The sequence below is a fragment of the Diuraphis noxia genome, unplaced genomic scaffold (assembly GCF_037042655.1).
Source record: "Diuraphis noxia isolate RWA-SAM2 unplaced genomic scaffold, SU_Dnox_SAM2 contig0006, whole genome shotgun sequence".
Taxonomy (NCBI): domain Eukaryota; kingdom Metazoa; phylum Arthropoda; class Insecta; order Hemiptera; family Aphididae; genus Diuraphis; species Diuraphis noxia.
The window spans coordinates 3,751,532-3,771,795 of record NW_028301716.1 but is presented as its reverse complement, the minus strand read 5'-3'; the positions used below and the strand labels follow the sequence as shown (position 1 = coordinate 3,771,795).

The 20,264-nt window shown below is 32.5% G+C and overlaps 3 protein-coding genes and 1 pseudogene across 3 annotated transcripts in view; 2 read left to right on the top strand and 2 right to left on the bottom strand.

The window, feature by feature from the left end:
• LOC149054653 (uncharacterized) overlaps positions 1-20,264 on the top strand; it is a 93,914-nt gene that overhangs the window by 34,953 nt on the left and 38,697 nt on the right. The gene's annotated exons all lie outside the window — the stretch shown is intronic.
• Positions 1,458-4,195, bottom strand: LOC107172684 (uncharacterized). Its single transcript, XM_089230020.1, has 10 exons — positions 4,192-4,195; positions 3,861-4,064; positions 3,556-3,795; positions 3,380-3,484; positions 3,185-3,238; positions 2,997-3,095; positions 2,603-2,752; positions 2,406-2,498; positions 1,989-2,242; positions 1,458-1,817 (listed from the first exon to the last, which is right to left on the bottom strand). The coding sequence occupies exons 1-10, from the start codon at positions 4,193-4,195 to the stop codon at positions 1,647-1,649; spliced, it is 1,374 nt and encodes a 457-aa protein (XP_089086146.1). The 3' UTR covers positions 1,458-1,646.
• LOC149054661 (uncharacterized) lies at positions 4,412-6,537 on the bottom strand (annotated as a pseudogene).
• LOC149054660 (uncharacterized) lies at positions 12,882-15,456 on the top strand. Its single transcript, XM_089230019.1, has 2 exons — positions 12,882-13,012; positions 13,710-15,456. Exons 1-2 carry the CDS (start codon positions 12,882-12,884, stop codon positions 15,454-15,456), a joined length of 1,878 nt encoding a protein of 625 aa, XP_089086145.1.

Below are 20,264 nucleotides of genomic sequence, written 5' to 3'. Positions count from 1 at the left end.
ATTATTATATTGTATTTTAATTTTATAACCAAAAATTCGATTGACGACTGTATGTATTTGCGCTCTGCAGTCTGCACGCATTAATCTTCGACTGTGTGTCCGTGTGAGTGTGTGACCGTGCTGCGCGCCTGTTCACTGTTGAAGACTTAAATAGTAGTATTGAATGTTTTTTATTGTGTCATTTGTTCAGTCAATTTAGTGCGTATCATTCGTATTATTATATAATATATTCTAATACTTCAAGTACCTTCCTAACTTTGCTATATAATTATACCTACCACCCATACGTCATACGACTTCTTCAATAATTTAAGGTAAGTTAATTGTTTATAGTATATTTAGCTTAAAATGGATGTTAAAATATAGTTACTAGAAAGTAGCAAGAAAAGTAAAAAACTAGTAGCATAGCTAAGTAATATACTTAAGAATGTTAAGATGGTGAAGTGAAATATTTTAATAATTTATTAAAAATTAATACAGTTGACAAATTAGGTAGGTATAGTGGTATATGACTAAAAATATTATTTTAAACTTTAATTGAAGTAAAAATAATATCAATTTAAACTTAATATAGGCATGTTATAGAATACACAAAATCAAAATTAATATTATGAAGTACTAAAAATATGTATACTTAAGTACTAAATATCACAGGTAAAGTGTATTATCTGTGTACTACACCTACCCATGATATTCAATACATAGGTATGTACTATCCCACACAGCACATTAATATTTTCTATGTCTTAAAAATATTTTGCTTTAAATAACATACATCTTATAAATGTTTTGAGATCATCAAATTATATTTCACCAATATCATAAAAATATTTTTTGGCCACCTTTTAAGTCCTACAAAACATTTACAAGTTATTTTTAAAATATCTTGGTATATCTTATAAATATCTTTTTTAAATATCTGAAATATATCTACTAAAATATATTTTTATGATATTTTGATAATTTCAAAATATATTTTCTATATATATTTAATATATCTTACAAATATTATGATATATTATAATGACGTGATTTAGAGGAATATTATATATATATATATAGCGGTTGAAAATATTCTATATTCTATATAATATACCAAATTACCAACATTAATACAGTAAATATATTGGCATAAAGTATTGTCTAAACTATTAGTAAGCCCTATAGATATAATAAAATAATAACACCTGATATTTATTATATATTTTATTTAATAGCAATATTCTTTTATGATCATCACTGTATATTTTAATAAAAAATTGCATACATTCATATATATAACACCAATGTGACTACTGTATATATTATATAATATAATCTTTTGACATTATAAATGCACAAAGAGGAGGGATAATAATATAATAATTAATAGAATGATGTAATAATATTTACATAATATAACACTTTAAAAACTTAATTGTTAAATAGCAAAGTTAAACATTTAAAAAAACCCTTAATATATAGATAGCATTATTAATCTTTTCTTTTTTGTTTTCCACGGACAGTAGCATTAGCCAAGTAAGGCTTTAATGGCTTTATTATGTCAATGTCAGTACAATTTTTATAATTTTTAAGACTTCTAACAGCAGCTAAATAAACATAAAATAATACATAATATTTAATATAATCTTGTAACTCATTATATTTTAATGCTTAACAAATAATATGGAACATGTGTTCAATACTGAAAATACTGTTTTTCCTTTTTGCCCAACATAAGAAAATTGTGCCAATAAGTCGTTGTGAAATAATTTTGCTAAAATCTCCCTAGTCATCGCTCCAATTGTTGGTTTCTCCAATCTTCTCAAATAACTGATCTAAATTAATTTTGAACACTTGTATTTAAAAATTTATTTATGTTTACAATAAAGTGAGACATCATAAAATGTCAATTTACACACACACAGTCATATATATATATTCAATATTGACATAATATCATATTTCAATAAATTCTTTAATAATAAATAAATATCTTTTATTTTTACCAATTTAAGTTTATAGCCATCATCCAACAACTTTTGCTCAAAGTCATTCAACTCATCAAAAGAAGTAAGAGGGAAATTCCAAGTTTCTTCAATACTATTAGAATGTAAAATATTACCACTACTATTAGGTTGATAATCATTACTGCAGAGCATCATATTAGTTTGTCTTTCCTCAATCCTATCAATTTTTGCTGTCATATCTTTTAGTTCATACTTGATATTGGTAACAGTACGTATAAGAGATTTCAGCATTTCTAAAAATGAACAAAACAGTTAATTATGAATACAAATATATACATATTACATATATGTATATACAATCAAAAATGTATCCACCCTATTTTAGTTCCACCCATTATTACTACTCATTAATTATAAACAAATAAATTAATAATAAAGCCAAATATTTTTGATTACCATTAGTGGAACTATCACTGGTAACATTATTATCTTTAAAATTTGAGTTGGTTAACTTCTCTTTTTTTTGTAGACTGGATTCTTCAAAGTTATCTGTAACAATAAATATTAAAAATAACAAAAACAATTTCTAACATTAGTATAAGACATCTGTTATATTTAAATAATATTATAGTGTTGTTATTAATTATAATTACATTCAGGTGTTTCATTGTCACTGCTTATATTACATTTGAATAAGTCATCATGTCTTTTCCTGCCTGCAGGAGTAGATGTTTTATCAATATTTTGATGTGCTGCATTGGAATTCTTTTTGTAGTTAAAATCTGGATCATTATCAACTGGGCCTACAATTTAAAAATTTTGTTCAATTGAATTTTAATCAAAATAAGATTATATGTGGGTATTCACTTAAATATATCTAATTTGCTTAAGTAATTTCTGATATAAAGAATAAATGTTAATTACCTACATTACAAAAATGAATGTTATACATTTAGGTATAATTATTTATATTATTTATATAATTATTAAACTAGACTATAACATTAAGACAAACTAAATATAAAAAGTTTATATAATTATACATACTCAAAAATAAATCTGGAGAATGTTTTCTTAAAAACGGCTCATAAGTTATATCAGCATCTGAATCATCATTATTGTCATCACTACTGCTACTATTGATTTCTACAATATAAATTGTCCAACATTATTAAATTTATAAAATTAATATTCAACTAGGTATCAAAATTAATTATCTTTATCAATCTTTTCACCATCATGTTTATTTTCAGTTTGTTCAATACTTTCGATATGATTAACAATAATTTCTGGAATATAAAATAAACCATAACAGATATAATTTATCAAACAGCAATGTTAAATATTAAATCACGTGCCTTTCTTAAATACATTATACATATTATGTTAAAATGTACAATCTAAAATATACATTTCAATATATTATTTACCTTTGCTATTACATTCTTTAATTTGTGTAGTGTTGTTTTTGTTTGATTCTGAAAAGATGTTCTTTGCGCTTAGGTTACCATTATCATTGTTAATATCATTATTTCCTATCAAAAATTTCAATAATTTGTAGTATTATAATAAATTAATAAAATAATTTTAAATAAACAGATATTACTTTTTTTTTTATAATCATCATATTTAGGCGGAGAATTAATAAGGGTTGACTGGTCATTATTATATTTTCCATATACAGATTTACAATTTTCGACTCGCTTTTTAATAAGTTTTTTATTACAACTTTGATTTTCAGATTTCAATCTTTTTATACATTTTTTTTTACTAGAACTTTCTACATTTGACAGCTCAGAAGTGTCTTCTGCCCGTTTCAATTTCTTATATGCTTCATTTAAATTAGCTAAAACATATTTTAAAATAAAAAATAAATAATTTAAATTGTAATGAATTCATAACGATACTCACTTATATCTCTTGCTAATAGTCGTGCTTCATAATAATCAAACTCAATGGAGTTAGGTGCTAAACGGCGCTCTACAGCTAATCGAGATTTAATTTTACAATGTTTATTTGGCCATGCACATAATGAATTTTTAAACCAAAAGTTTGGTATGCATTCAATAGTATTTTCATTTGTGAAACAAACTATTGACCACCTGATTGAAATATCTAAATCAAATAAACAAATTTAATTTCAACACAGATTATTTAAATATACTTTAGTATATATACATAAAACACAAATATAATATTCAAACTATTAATTAAGTGTTTAATATCAGTCCAAATAATGTACCCATCCAAACACAATTATGTCATAAACAATTTTACAAATATAACACCCTATGAATATTACATAAGATAGGTAAGAATGAGTTGAGTTATCTATAACCCATGTATTATTATTATAGCACTATATTAGATAAAACATTTAACTAAACTGGTAGGTATTCTTTAATAATTTTTATATTAGTTTATACCTGCATTTGTTGTTTGGATTATAAAGATGATGTGTTTTAATATTTTGCAATGTGCATTATAGGAATAGCTACTTTTTGTTTGTCCAATGTTTCAAGCAGCATCATTTTGTTTTTAATATCTTTTATAAAAACGGTATATAAAGTATTAGATAAATGTTCAACTTTGTATATATTTAATATTGTCGAACAAATAGGCTGTTCATAGTAAGGGCTTTTTGTTAAAAATTTTTTCCCCACTAAAACTGTTGTGTTTGTATTTTTGGTATGTGCAATATTTACAACTTCTATAATGTCGTTGCTATTAGTTAATACAAAACGATCTGCAACATTGGTTATTTGAATAGTTATATTTAATTTTCTTAAATAAATAGTACTATATTGAGGTCCAATTAAATCATCTAGTAGTGGTCCATTCAAGTGCACTTTTTTAAAATGTATTTCTTCAGGAGAATTAATTATTTTATTAACTTCACTAAGATTAAATTCTTCATGGAATCTTTTAATTAATTATTGAAGTGGCATTTCGTGTTTTCTAAGTTTTTTTTTCAAAGTTTTCATAAAATTTTCAAATGGGAATGCACTAATGTTATCTAAAGGACCGAACCGTTCATAATCATCTGCAATGTGAATAAGCCCATGAACATTATGAGAAACAAGATGTTTTCCATAAATTATTTCGAATTGTTTGACAAAATAAATCATAAGTTCACGAGCATAGTCTATGTAATCATTCATATTCATACTCAATAAAATAACCATCGCTATATTGAAGATCATAAAATGGTTGAAACAGTGCTTTTTCAAAAATGGTTTAAATACAATTTGGCCTGTGTAAACCATTATTTGGCGAAGCTCAGTCGCCTTAAATCTAGGCAATTCGCTTAAAGCTCGTGGCTTACGAGCGAATTCACATGGTATATGAGGACGTAATGACAATAATAATGATGATATTTGTTTTGTTGTCAAACTTGGTAAGCGAACATTAACAGATCCTTTCTCAATCCATAATTGCATTAACTTTTTCATTACACCTAAACAGGTTAAATGCATATAATCTAGTCCAATAGAATATACAAGGTCTAATTGAGGTATTTCTGATAAGATAGAAATAGCATTCCCAACATGATGTTCTTCATGTTTTTTCTTTATATAATCGTCATGGGATCTTTTCACTGATGAGTTGGATGTTAAAGGAAAACAGGTCCGATTTTTTAAGTATTCACCTTCTTCGAGGCATCTAGTACATGAATCAAAACCAGCATGACCTTTTACTTTCAAAATAAAAGACTTAGCAGGGGAATCCATAGAAAATCCATCTATTTCGACTTTTACTGTAATTCCTTTGGTATCAGTTATACCATTAATTATTAAATGTTTTGCTTCTAAAACAAACTGTTCAAGGTATTTATTTGAGTCACAAGGTTTTTCATGGCCCCAATATATTCCAATTGGAAAAACAGAATCAGAATATGGACGAATGTAACCTAAAATTGGCCACAATTGGCTGGAGCTACTTTTCGAAATAGGCAATCCATCAATTCCAACAACTATCTTTAGTACATCAACATTACAAATAGAATATTTCAAAAAATGTTTCTGAATGGCTGAAGTCAATCCAAAATGAAAATATAAACCAGGATCTATAGTGACCAAGTTATTAGTTTCTTTAAATTTTCTAGTATTCAGTATTTTTCTGGAATCTTTTGGAAGTGTTTCTAAACCAGGTACTTGTCTTAAAATAGGTAGCAAGCCATTTAATGCACTATGTGGAATATTGAATGTTATAGCCCAATTAGCAAGATTAGTTTTTACATTATCACATAAAAAAATGTTGTTTATATCATCTTGTGTTTCATCGACTATGTTCTCAGTTTGTGAAGACTAAAAAGTATAATATGTAAAGTATTTATATAAGACCTTAATGTTAAATCAATTATTTATTTTTTAATTTTGCTCACTTCTAAAGAATTTTTGGAAGTTCCATTGTTAAAATGGTCATTAAAAAATAAATCTGAATATGGAATAGAATCATTTAAATTGGGACTTAAATCAGTATTGGAACCTTCTTTTTCAATAGGAATATTGGTATCATTTGAATTACAGTCAAGTAAAAAATCAATTTCTTCTTTTACCCTTCGGCGCTTTGTTCTTTTGCTTATCATAGCTATACATTTATAAATATATACAATATTATGAAGTACCTATGTAACTATAATTACTAGATATTATAATAAGAGTCTAGGTATGTAAATAATAAGTATTTTACTTATTTTATATAATTGAAAATTAGAGTAAAACTAGTGATATGATAGAGGTACTAATGCCAAATTACCTAAATGCCTAATACTATTCATAGCGCATTTATTATATAGCTAATATGGAATTATATAATAACCATACCTACCTACTTATAATTTAAAATTGTTATACCTTATCAATAATTCAAAATTTTTATACCTAATCAATAATTCAAAATTTATTTTTATATTGTTAATAATTTACCTCTTCTCATAATAATATAATAATGCTATAGGAACTCAACAAATATTATATTGCAGCATTATAGGTAAGTACTTAAAAGATAGTATTAAGACTTAACACCTAATTAATAACATAGATAGGTCACATCACATGTGTATTAGTACAAACTACTAAAACTTTTAGTTGTAAATAATAATAGCAGGAAGGTACCACCATCTACACCATCTTTTTAAGCTAACAAATTATACATATTTGATGCTAAAGAAAGATATTTAAACATTTAAAACATAGAATAATATTATTGTAACTTATTGTAAGCAAGTAAGTGCTATTAAATTACTATAATTATATTATATTAATGTTAATAAGTGAACAATACTATAGTTATATATGAAAAATATAAAATATGTATGTAGGTATGATAATTAATTATAACTATTGTAATATAAATTATAATATTACCTACCTTTTCGTGGTTGATGATGCGAATAAAATATAATATATTATTCAAGTATGCGACTATTATGTCTGAACGTCAAGTCACTCAGTCGTCTGGCGACAGGGCACAGGAATGAACTGAATGAAGTCTGCAGAGTATATCAAAAAATACAGTGAAAACAAAATCTTCGTGCTTACTTGACTACTATATTGAGCACATGGAAAATTTAAAATGCTTGACGCTAAGTCACAAATCACGTAAATCGTTCATTGACGAAAGTCAAAACAAATATGAAATAATAAGTAATGAATTAAGGTTATGTGAATAAACAATATTATATTATATCGGTAAAAATGCGCGCAATAGTATAACTATGATAGAAATAACTATAGGTTGGCAACTCCGGCCGTAGGAGCCAGGCACCGATATGGACAGACCCCGACCAGGCTGGATCCAACAGAACGCAACCCGGAGTAGAGCCCGCTGAGGGCCGGAGGGATCAGGGCTCTTGAAACCCGCAAACCTGGCAGCAGGTATAAAATGCAAGGAGTAAACCTCAAATCACAATATGAAAGTCCAGATACCGATTATTGTTACCGCCTCAGTGGATTCGGGTGCCACAGAGGCCGTTGGTGCCGGTTCCCCGACCTGGCCAGCACTTTCGTTACCAGGCAAGGGTTATGAAGTGGAAGCCCCACATTATGACGCGCCTTTGGGCAAGAAAAATAATAACCCTCTTACTGACACACCTAATGGTACTATCGACCTCCAGATGGAAATAATATCGACGGAATATCTGACGAATCCACTACGACTCAGAGGCGGAGGTGATGACAATAACCCTCCGTCCTCCTTGACACAGCCCATCATTAAACGTAAAAATACGGAACGTAGCCCTGAATCGGTCAGACTTCAAGACCACTTTCGTGAAATTGATACCTCAATCAGCACCACTAGATCTATCCTGGATGAGATGGTGACTGTAGGCAAGGTAGGTCGTAAATGGAACGACATGGTATCGCACCATTTAGACGAGATCCTAATCTCGTTTAGAAAAATAGCGGAGGAAAGTGCAAAAGCCATAGGGCAGGTCGACGCAAGACGTGAGGACCTACGGGAAGCCTTAGATAAAAATGGCGAGCTGTATCAGGATATTGGACCCCACAAAGAAAAAATTAGAACATTAGAAAATGAAATCGCCCGGCTAAATAAAGCCATGACAGTTAGTACGAACATTGAAACTGAATCGGCCATGGTCATAGGATCCCCGACTTCTCCTTCAGAGTCGCGTACCTATGCAACCACAGCCAATGGTCCTAAAATTAAAACAAAGCCCCAGAGAGGTAAATCGGACTATCCCGCGTTAGTTACGCCCGTTGTTACATACCATCCAAATACAGCTAAGACAACTGAAAGTACGCCCAACAATAAAGCCAAAGTACTTAAAAATAATAATAGCAAAGCTAAACCATCAAGTACTCGCAAAAAAGAAATTAAAGACATGGCACGTAAGGCTATCACCACGCCACGTTTCGTTACGACGAATGGAGTGCCGTGGTTAGACCTAAAAAAATCAATCGAGCAGAAAATAAAGGCTCCTAAACTGCACTCCGTGAAGAGCAGAACTGGCATGATCCTCTTCCCTGGCAACGAAGAGACAAAAAGAGCTCTAGACAGAACGTCTAACCTGAAAGAGGTGAAGCCACTTGTACCCAGAATAATAGCAAGGGGCGTCGAAAATGCTCTAGACCCAACAGAGATCCCTTGGGCAATTGTAAATCAAAATGAGGAGTTAGGGCTCTCCGACCAGGACATAGGTAATATAAGTCCAATTTACAAGCTAGGCCCACGTGATGAGCACGCAACAAACTGGGTGTTGGAAGTCCGCCCTCCGACTCTACAAAAACTAGAGGGCAAAAATGCATATATCGGCATGATGAGATGCAAACTAATGTTATGGGACAGAAGCCCTCAATGCTTCAAATGCCAAAGATATGGACACACTTCGGTCAAGTGTATAAAGGAAACGCCTACTTGCAAATACTGCGCTGGTTCGCACGACAGCCGTGAGTGCGGAGACCGAGCTAATATTAAGTGTGTCAACTGCGGACTAGCACACCACGCCTCGAGCTCGAAGTGCAAAACGAGAGAGCAGGTACGAATTAGTCTCCTTAGGCGAACGGATTTCGGCCCGCAATGACCGTACCCGTGAAAATTGTACAGCACAATGTCAATAGACAAAGAATAGCAAGCTTACAGCTTAGAGACTTCTGCATCGAAAACTCGGCAGATGTGGTGCTGGTACAAGAGCCAGCAACAATATCATCTATGGCTTCGAGAACTTTCGACAGATTAGGTGCGGCGACAAAGCCGGTGCGGCCATTATAATAATAAATACCAAGATACAGATAATCGAACTTACAACTATGTCCAGTCAATATATATCAGTGGTCAAGCTGAGTCGTGGCAGAGACTCTGAAGCGATAACAGTGGTTTCGGCTTATTTTAAATATAACATGCCGACCACCTACTTCATTGAGAAGTTGCGAGCGGTCCTTACACAAGAACCTCGCACGATTATCGGAGCCGACGTCAACGGCCACTCCGCTCTGTGGTACTGCCCAAAAAATAACAATAGAGGCCTTTTGGTTGAAGAACTAATAGAGGATTTTGACCTCACGGTGGCAAACAGGCCGAGCAACATTCCAACATACGATCGAGAAGGTATGGGCTCTTCAAATATTGACTTGACATTGCTTACGTCACAGACAAAGAACCTAATCAGCGACTGGACGGTTCGCGACGTCACCGACAGTGACCATAATGTAATAACGTTTAACATTAAACTTCGCGGCAGCGTCGCACGCGTTTCTACAAACCATCGGTTTAATACAAGAAAGGCAGACTGGGATGCCTTTACACGTAACCTATGGGCACTAAAAACTACAATAGATAGTTCAAAGATCGATTTGTATTCCAACACTATCATAAACGCAATACAGGAGGCTGCGAGGATAGCTATCCCGCTTTGCAGGCGTTCAGACCGCCAAATTGGCAAACAACCCTGGTGGACTAATGAGCTTACTGTCCTCCGAAAAGAGCTCGCCAGAAAGAGGCGCATGGGATTACACCGCACTAACAGACAGGAGTACTCTGCAGCTCGCAACAATATAAGAGTGGCAAAGATGGCCGCATGGCGCGATTTCTCCGGCCAAATAAATAGTAACCCTTGGGGCAAGGCCTTTAGCTGGGCTAAGCGAGGATCAAAGCCGAAAGTGGTGCCCTCGTCTATGGTCCGCCAAGACGGATCCCTCACCCGCACAATAGGAGAAACTGCTGACCTGCTCCTAAGCACCTTCTTCCCTAGCGAAACGGAGCCAAGAGAACTCCAACGCGAAGGCCCGTTAAATAGCTACCTAGGTGAGTTAGACTTTAGTAGAGTCAAGTCGGCCATTTGGCGGATGAGCCCATCAAAAGCACCTGGCTCGGATGGCATAAACCCGGCCATTTTGAGGAAAGCATGGCCTATAGTAGGCAAGGACATAGCAGATCTGTTCGGAAAATGCATAAGCGAAGCTGTGTTCCCAAGCGCGTGGCGCAACGCTAGACTGGTAGTGATACCAAAGCCCGGGAAGAAAGACATGACAGATCCCAAATCATATAGGCCGATCAGCCTACTGCCGTCGCTTGGCAAGGCTTTGGAAACAATTATAATACAAGACCTGGAAAGAGAGACCAAGTTGAACGACTTTGAAAACCAGCACGGTTTCGTACCCGGCAGGTCAACAATAACGGCCATGAGGCAAATCCATGAATGGGCGGATGCCACTAGCTGCAGATTTGTTTTCGGTGTGTTTCTAGATATCACGGGAGCGTTTGATAACGTAAGATGGGCACCAATATTCGACAGACTTGAGGAAATGGGGGCCTCCCTCAGAACAATAAGTCTGGTCCATAGCTATCTTGAAGATAGAAAAGTCAACTATGACCTTGAAGGAGCCAGCTACAATAAAACTTTGGAGCGAGGATGCCCGCAGGGCTCACAACTTGGTCCCACATTATGGAAGGTCGCCATGACTGGTATAGGCAAAATTAAAACAGATCGTACAGCTTCTATCATAATGTATGCGGACGACATTGCCCTGTTGGTCGGCGCTGCCAGGCCACCAACAGCCTTTAAAAGAATTGAGGGCTACTTGGAAGAACTCAAGACGTGGGCTGCCAAATATGCGTTGAAGTTCTCCCCTAGTAAAAGCCAAATAATGTCTATAAAGGGTGGCTTAAAACCCTCATACTTAGTTAAATTCGGCACCGGCGTTGATGACCAGATTATAGCAGCCAGTGAAACCGTCAAGTACTTAGGGGTAGTACTGGACCCCAGGCAAAGCTACTGGGAACACATAGCATCCCTCAAAGAGAAAAACAAAGACTTATATAAACGCCTTAGACGCATGACCTCCGCCAATTGGGGCATGGGTAGGCTGGCAGCTATGAAAATATACAGAGCGGTGTTCCTCCCACGCATAACTTATGCCGCGGAAATATGGAAAGAAGCTTGTTACCTGAAAAAATCAATAAAGGCACTGGGTAGTATGCAGCGAGAACCCATGATCGCCATAACAAGCGCTTATAGGACGTCATCTACGAATTGCCTTACGGCAGTAGCGGGCGCACTCCCGCTGGACCTAGAGATAAGGACGCAAATCAGCAAGCAGGAACTAAGAAAAGGCCAGATCTCCCATGAGGAACACGAGATTGTTAAAAACGGCCTCATACGTGAATGGCAAGCGCGTTATGACTCCGAAGACAAAGGAGAATGGACTAAAGTCATGATCCCAGACTTGAACCGGAGATACCAATTGCCAATGACGCTTGATCATTATACAACGCAATTCCTTACGGGACATGGGGATTTTAATGGGAAGCTCCATCAATTCAAACTAGTCCAGAGCCCAAACTGCGCTGCGGCAATGGCTCAGAAACAGTCAGACACGTGTTGTTATTCTGCAAAAGGAATGTAGATCACAGAAAAAGACTTATAAAAGCTCTGCGCGGCGAAGGGGAAGCATGGCCACCAAGGAACGGTGCCTTCCTTCATTCAAAAAGAACTTACGAAGCCCTGCGAAAATTTAGCAAAAACAGTCTATGCAATAGAAGCGATAGATAGGATCTAATGGGTCAGGACGCTGCCACACCAGCATGGTGATTGGCTTAGACTTGGGGTGACCCGGGTGAGTACGCACGGTGTAAGTGGCACAAGCGGCGGGTCACGATCGAGCGCGTCCTGACCCGGGGCGTACTCACGCGTCAAAGGACGACGAGGAGTCTGGCCCTGTGGCTGGGGCCGAAGACAGAATACCGCCACAGTATTCCCTGCTTGTCGTAAAAGGCGACTAAAAGGGACTGGCCAGCCGGGGCCGACGCCTGGAGCGTGGACGCACCGAAACCTACGGGGATTAGGGCGTCGTGGAGGTTCTGACCGCGACCTCAAGAAGAGCGGGTCGCTCTCTTCGGGGAGGCCTCTGGGAGGCGGACACACCGAAACCCTCGGGGATTAGGGTGTTGAGAGGTTCTGACCGTGACCTCATGAAGAACAGGTCGCTCTCTTCGGAGAGGCCTCAGGGAGGCGTAGTTTTAAGACCACAGGCTACCGAGCCTCAAACTTGGGGGTCGCGGCCACCGCGTCGGCAGCGAGCGCTGCCCGGTAAGGGCCCACCGTGAGCCCGCGGTACACGGCCCAAATCTCGGGAGGGTCACAGCTGAGGCATCACGCCGACGAAGCTCGGCCCGCGCATCTCACCATTGATGTGCTCTCCTAACGGGAGCGAGAATGGTACTTCGGGATGCGAGGGAGCCCCACGGCGTTGAGTGATTGACGCCGTGCCCTCGCACGACGGTCGTGCAGCGGCTATGGTCGTTGCGCGGTCGGCGGCGGTTTGGTTTCGGAGTGGCTGTAGCGGGAGCTACTATGTGGTTACAAGACCGACGCTTGGGGAAGGCTGCCGAGTGAGTACTCTCCTTAGCGCCCACCCAGCTTACCGGTGGAGCTATATGCACCGGAGGTTGCCCGTAACCAAAAACGGGAAGCGATGAGGATAGCTCGCGACCCGACCAGGGTGGCGAAGGGCACGTGCACGCCTTAGTCGAACGGTACGGGCGCACTCTCTCCCGACTTCGGTGGGAACGAGCGTGCGCCCGGTGCTCGTGGTCCTTAGACGACGCGCGGCCGACGGGCGGATGGCTTTGCCGACGTGCGCCGGCCGTGAACCTCCACCGCTCTCGACTAGCGCACAGCGCTAATGTGAGGTCGGTGGTTGTAGCCGCAAGGCATCAAACCCGGGAGTCCTCGTGTCATGATGATCATCTTCCTGTAGTGCATACTGACCTATGTTCAAAAATTAAATGTAAATTAAGTGAATGGGCAGTTAATTATAATATTCCTCATAATGCAGTAAATGGTCTGTTGCCTATTTTCAAGAGTATCCCTGGCCTTGCAGAAATGCCAAAAGATGCCAGAACAATATTAAAAACTAGTGTCATCAATTCTACTGAAAGTATACATACTGTTGATCCAGGGTTTTATCATCATTTTGGCTTAGGTTTGGCTATACAACAACATTTTAGGTATACTTCAATAAATAATATTGAAGTCATTAAAGTGGTGATTGGTATTGACGGATTACCCTTAGCAAAAAGTAGTAGTAGTCAATTATGGTCAATTATTCTAGGTTATATACGCCCACTAAAAAATAAAGTTTTTCCCATTGGCGTTTATTGGGGCTATGAAAAACCTAAAGATTCTAATGAATTTCTTAGAGAATTTGTTAATGAAATCATCGAATTGACCAATGATGGTATAACTATTGATGGTACTATTAAACAAGTTGAAATAGACGGTTTTAGCTTAGATGCTCCAGCAAAAAGCTTTATTTTAAAGATAAAGGGACATTCTGGATTTGATTCTTGTACTCGCTGTACTATAGAAGGGGAGTACTTAAAAAACAGAACTTGTTTTCCTTATTCTTCTACCACGATAAAACGTTCCCATAGTGATTATATTAACAGAAACCATGAAGAACATCATGTGGGAAATTCTATTTCTATATTGAAAAAATTGCCTATTAATATAATTAGCTCATTCGGTCTCGATTACATGCACTTGACCTGTCTTGGTGTTATGCGCAAATTAATACATTTATGGGTTGACAAAGGTCCTTTAAATGTAAGATTGCCAAGCTCAGTATCAAAGAAATTATCATTATCACTTTTGTCACTAAGTGACTATGTACCTTGTGAATTTTCCCGAAAACCAAGAGGATTAAATGATTTAAATCGATTTAAAGCTACCGAATTTCGACAAATATTAATTTATACGGGTCAAGTTGTTTTCAAAAATATTTTAAATAATGATTGCTATAAACATTTTATGGCATTAATTATAGCTATGAATATTTTATTAAATAGCAATATGGCCAACTATGTAATATATGCTCAAAATGTATTAAACTACTTTGTTCAAACTTTTGAAACTTTATATGGACGACACTTTATGTCTTTCAATATTCATGGATTAGTTCATATTAGTGATGACTATAAACGATTTGGACCATTAGATAACATTGCAGCTTTCCCTTTTGAAAATTTTTTAAAAAGTTTTAAAAAAATGATACGTAAACACGACAAGCCACTTCAACAAATTATAAGGCGATGTAATGAAAGAAATTTTATCGAGAGAAAAATACTTGAACAAAATTTGATAAACTGTGAACAATTAAAACATAAACACACTGATGGACCACTTTTAGAAAATCTCATAGGAGTTCAATATAGAAAGTTATACTTCAAAAATATTAAAATTAAGGTTGGAGACAATGCTAACTCATTTATATTAAATGATTCTAATGATATCATCAAAGTTGTAAATATAATAAGTCTAAACAAAACAAATGAGATTTTTATAATTGGAAAAGTATTTGAAGTGAAAAAAGCGTTTTATGAAAAACCTATTCCATCAACCTTATTAAACATTTATGTAGACAATAACCTGTCAGTAACTCATAAATACTGGTCTTATAATTGTATTAAAAACAAAATTATGTTACTGGAATTAAATGAACAAAAAATAGCCATTCCAGTTATTCATGATATTGATGGACAGTAATGAGAAATATTATTGTAAGGTGAATAAATTTATTGCAAAACTATTTAGTACTTTATGAATTAAGATTTGTTTAATACTTTTAGATTAATTGTAGAGTTTAATTTTATTGTAACTGGTAAAATGTGTTTTTAATTATACTAAACATTTAATAATCAACTAAAACTTATAATAATATTACCTTACCCTAATAACACATAATTTTTTTGACAATTGATTAGGTACTTAATTGATTAATATATTGAATAATAGGTCTAATTATTAGACGATATTGTCTCAAATGTAGGTACAATAGGTACATTCCTTTGTTAAACATTTAAATTCTTTTATTTTAAACACTAAGCATATACCTATATAGTATATTACTTGTTAATAAATTTTTAAATGTAAATTTATATTTTTCAGATTTGTAAACATTGTAAATTTTAAGTTATTATGTGGATTATTGTTTGCTTTGAAGAGGAAAACTGCGTTGAAGTAGTGCCTGATTATTGGTACAAAAATGGTCATTGTGCTTGGCCGAAAAAAAGCATAAAAAATTATAAGAAATACATTGATCGCCGTATTAAACCTAACGAAATAGATTTTGATTATTTCAAAGCAAGGGCTATGTCCCGTAATATCGGTAAAGTCTATACTAATTATTTACATAGTTTCACTTTTTAATGTTAATATTATTATTATTATAGTTAATTTACATGATGCACGCTCCAAACTTAAAATTGCTGAAGAAACTTCAGAATTATCAACTTTTGAAAATGAAAAATCTACTCGAAGTGAACGGCATCGTCTACCTGAATATTCTTATAACATTAAAAAAACAAAGTTGCCAAATAATAGCAGAAATCATAATGATTCTTCTGGAATAATTGAAGATCCTCCTCTACTTGACATTAGTGATGATAGTAATACATTTTATATTTTAATTTGCTTCTTAAATGTTTGATCCATTATTGATAGTTAGATAGAAAAGTTTGTGAATTAATATGTGTCATAATTATGTGAATAATATTTTTAATTATTTTGTTCTTCTAAAGATTTGTTATTTCAATTTTATAATTTATAGTGATACATTGTAATGAAGAAAACGTTGCAAGTGACTATGATGATAGTGATGCAGACAAAAGTTATATTCCTGATAATAATCAAAAAAATCTTTATTCAGGTATAAAATCAAATGTATAAATATACTTTACCTTAATTAATTTATATACAAAACTATATTATTTGTTTTTATTATTCTTCAATGAATTGGAAATGGGCTTATTATTATAAAACACATTTCTTAGAGGGGTAAATGTTCATCTCAATTGTTTTCATTAACAATTTATTTTAAATCATCAAAATCTGTGAGTGTGCATTATTAGTTATTTTTCTGTTATACTCAATAATAAATATCCTTTGTAATTAAGGTGGTTATAGAATTAATTGATTGTCACAATTATACAACTTTAACTTGGACTACCTATATAATTTACAGTTTTTTTTAGTGCCGGATATATAGAGGAACAGTAATGTGTGGATCACACCCTCATGGAGTTTTTGATTATTAGGAGAAGGCATTGGTTGAACCCTATAAACAGAGTAGAAGGGGGGTTTTCTTACCTTTGAATTTAAAATTCCCCCCTCCCCAAGACTGATATAACTGCCACTGATTCTATTAGTATATTGCTTATATTATTATTATATATAGTAAATAAAAAGAGTTTTAATTGAAATAATCTTAAATATATGTATGTATATTTTTTAAATATAGGTGATATAGATGATGATATTATATTAAATTCTCCATCAGGGAAATGGAATGTTACTAAAATGGATAACACTAAGATAACTGCTGGAACCAGTAAAAAAAGACTTGATTTTATAAATACACCTACATCTAGTACATCTACGCCTACTTTAAATAAACCATCATACTATTCACCTAGTATGAGAAAACTAAAAAAAGGTAAGGAATAATTATTATAGTAATCTATTTAAGTGTTTATAAATAAGATTTATGTTATTCTTATCATTTTAAGCTTCATCTAACTCACCATCAGACATTGGAATTATTACAAATGAAATAAAACAAAATGAAAACAACAAATCAGTATTGTTTTCTCCTAAAAAAAATTACAACAAATTTAAAAGTGATGGAAACTTTAAATCTCATTTTCCTTCTATAAAAAGTAACTATACCTGCCTACTCCTTTTAATTTTAAATATAATATCAAATATAAAACATATTATTTATTTTTTGGTACCTATATATAAGTAATAATCCAACTTTAGTGACAAACTTCCTTTTAGAATTATCTACATATAATTTAATATATTTGTTACACTATAATAGTTACTATTGTGAATTAAATGTTTTTAATTTTAAAGGTGGTGATAACAGTGTGAATATGAATTCAAATTCTCAAACAGGAAACAACTATTCGACACTTATAGGTAAATATTTAGTCATCTATTTTTCATCACAATATTCCATTATAATTCCTGTATCCTAATATGTTAATATTTTTATTATATTATTTCTAAGATTGTATTTATTATTTATCATATTATGTTATATTACTTTTATTTTCCAGATGTTGTAAATCAACTGGTACGATCAACAGGAGATCTTAAATATGAAATAAGAGAACTGAGTAAAAAAATTGATTCTTCAGAAAAAACTATAATGGATATTGTAGAGAATTTTCAGTCTGTTCCGCATTCACACAGCGTAGATAATAATTTTATAGAAGAGGTATATAACTTTCCATTAACAACAATCGAGGAATTAAACTTTTTTGAAGAAAAACTTTCTTCCGATAATATATTTTGTAAAAAAATGGTAAACAATTTATAGTATTAAATATTAAATAATTAATAAAATAGAAATAAAAATATTTTTTATAATTGTATGCAAAACAGGTCATTTTTGTCAACTAGGTAGTTAATGTTAGTTACTTTGGTATTTCTAACTTAGGTAATTAGAAGTTGGTTTGTTGAAAATAGTATAGTAACTTGAGGTAGAGTAGAAAAGATACTATCTAACTAGTTATTTATTTTCCAGCTTTGTTTTTAGTTCCATCAATTTTTATTTCAATACTTATATGTTTTAATAATTTTTCTATGGGTTTTAACCAATAGAATATAAAATATATACTTAATGCTGAGATGAAAAACATTTTCTTAAATCATAAGTTGACTAATGATTTCTTAAAAATATCCATATTAAATGTTAATGAACTATAATAAATTAATAGACATTTTTTACAATAAATTTAACATGTGAAGTTCTTAATGCACATAAAAGCAATTTAATAAATAATATTGGTACCTATAATATATTTACTTTATAATATTGTTATTTATACAGATCAGTGAATTGGCAAGATTAGAAAGATCAACTATTTCAGAAACAACAAGACAAATCATGTCTAAAATCTTTCATGATAACTTACTTGCACAGTTCTCGTACCAAGGCCAAAAGAAAAAACGAGTGTTCTCTATACTGAAAACATGCTCTATTATATTTAGTAAGAATTTCAATGTCTGGTTATGTTAATAACTGAACTAATTATAATTAATTAATTTTAGGTGCAGTAAGAAGTATTAGAAAATATAACAATTGTTCGGAAATAGATGTATTAAAGCCAATGAAAGTGTACATGGCTAATGCTAAAAGCCGAGAAGATGGAAAACAAAAGAAAAACTTCGATAATCAGACACTACAATCATCTCCATTATTATGTAATGATTAAAAATTAAATAATTTTATTTGTCTTATGTACAAACAAACTAAATAAAAAATTTAATTGCATAACAGATTTTATGTATTACAATGATTAATAGTGTATATATTTCATATTATAGCAATAAAGATGAAAAATTATTTAAAATATTTTGGACTAAATTTATTTATCATATACTAACCTAACTAATTGGTCATAAATCATATATAAAATAAAAGTATTAGTAAAATATGTATGACATGTACTAGTATTTACTTATTCCTGTTATAGGTGAAGAAAAAAATGTATTTAAAATGGTGCATTTATTTAATTATGACTATAAAAATGTATATTATATTATATTTATATTAAATATATTTTTAAAATATTGATCATATTATAATATGATATTTTTAAAATATTTTGCAAGAATATATTTTTTCATCTTTACAATGATATATTTTCAAAATATCATCAAAATGTCTCGCAAATGATTATAAAAATATTTCAGAAATATCAAACCAGCGGCCAAAATATATTTTGTACATATTGTGAATATATTTTATTATGTTCTAAATACCATCTAAAGTTGTTTTAAAAATATTTGTAGTTTATGAATGATATTTTAAAAATAAGTAGAATTTATATTATTGCTATGTGGGTTATATTTTACTCCCCAACATTGATAACAAAAACTTTTTATTTTTATTAAGGTTATGGGTTATATATTTATTATTTATAATTCAAAGTTATATAGCTACACGCTTTGGTAAAAATATAAGTTTATTTGGGATCAGCCCACATTAAAAAGTAAATTACAAACAACTAATTATAGTTACAGTTAATATTTGAAATACTTTTCTAACAGTAATCAATTATTTAAAGATGTATATTGTATAATATATCAGATAATAGGTTTATTATTCAATGGTACCCAATACATATTGTATTCTATTGTTTATATAGGTAGTTATTAAAAATACCTACACATATGGGCATTAACTCATTAAAAAGTTTAATTTTTTCATCAACTTATGAACTTAACTAGTTTAATTGACAGTTTAAATAACTTATCATTTAACAGTTAGTTTCAAAATAGTC

Bases quoted from the DNA above. Each gene is read 5' to 3' on its own strand.
- LOC107172684 (XM_089230020.1), bottom strand. The intron at 2,753-2,996 runs GTATGTATAATT...TTTAAATTGTAG, and splicing joins TTCTCCAGATTTATTTTTGA to GCCCAGTTGATAATGATCCA. The intron at 2,243-2,405 runs GTAATCAAAAAT...GTTCATTTTTAG, and splicing joins CAGTGATAGTTCCACTAATG to AAATGCTGAAATCTCTTATA.
- LOC149054660 (XM_089230019.1), top strand. From the start codon at position 12,882: ATGAAGAACAGGTCGCTCTCTTCGGAGAGGCCTCAGGGAGGCGTAGTT. The intron at 13,013-13,709 runs GTGAGCCCGCGG...ATGTAAATTAAG, and splicing joins CTGCCCGGTAAGGGCCCACC to TGAATGGGCAGTTAATTATA.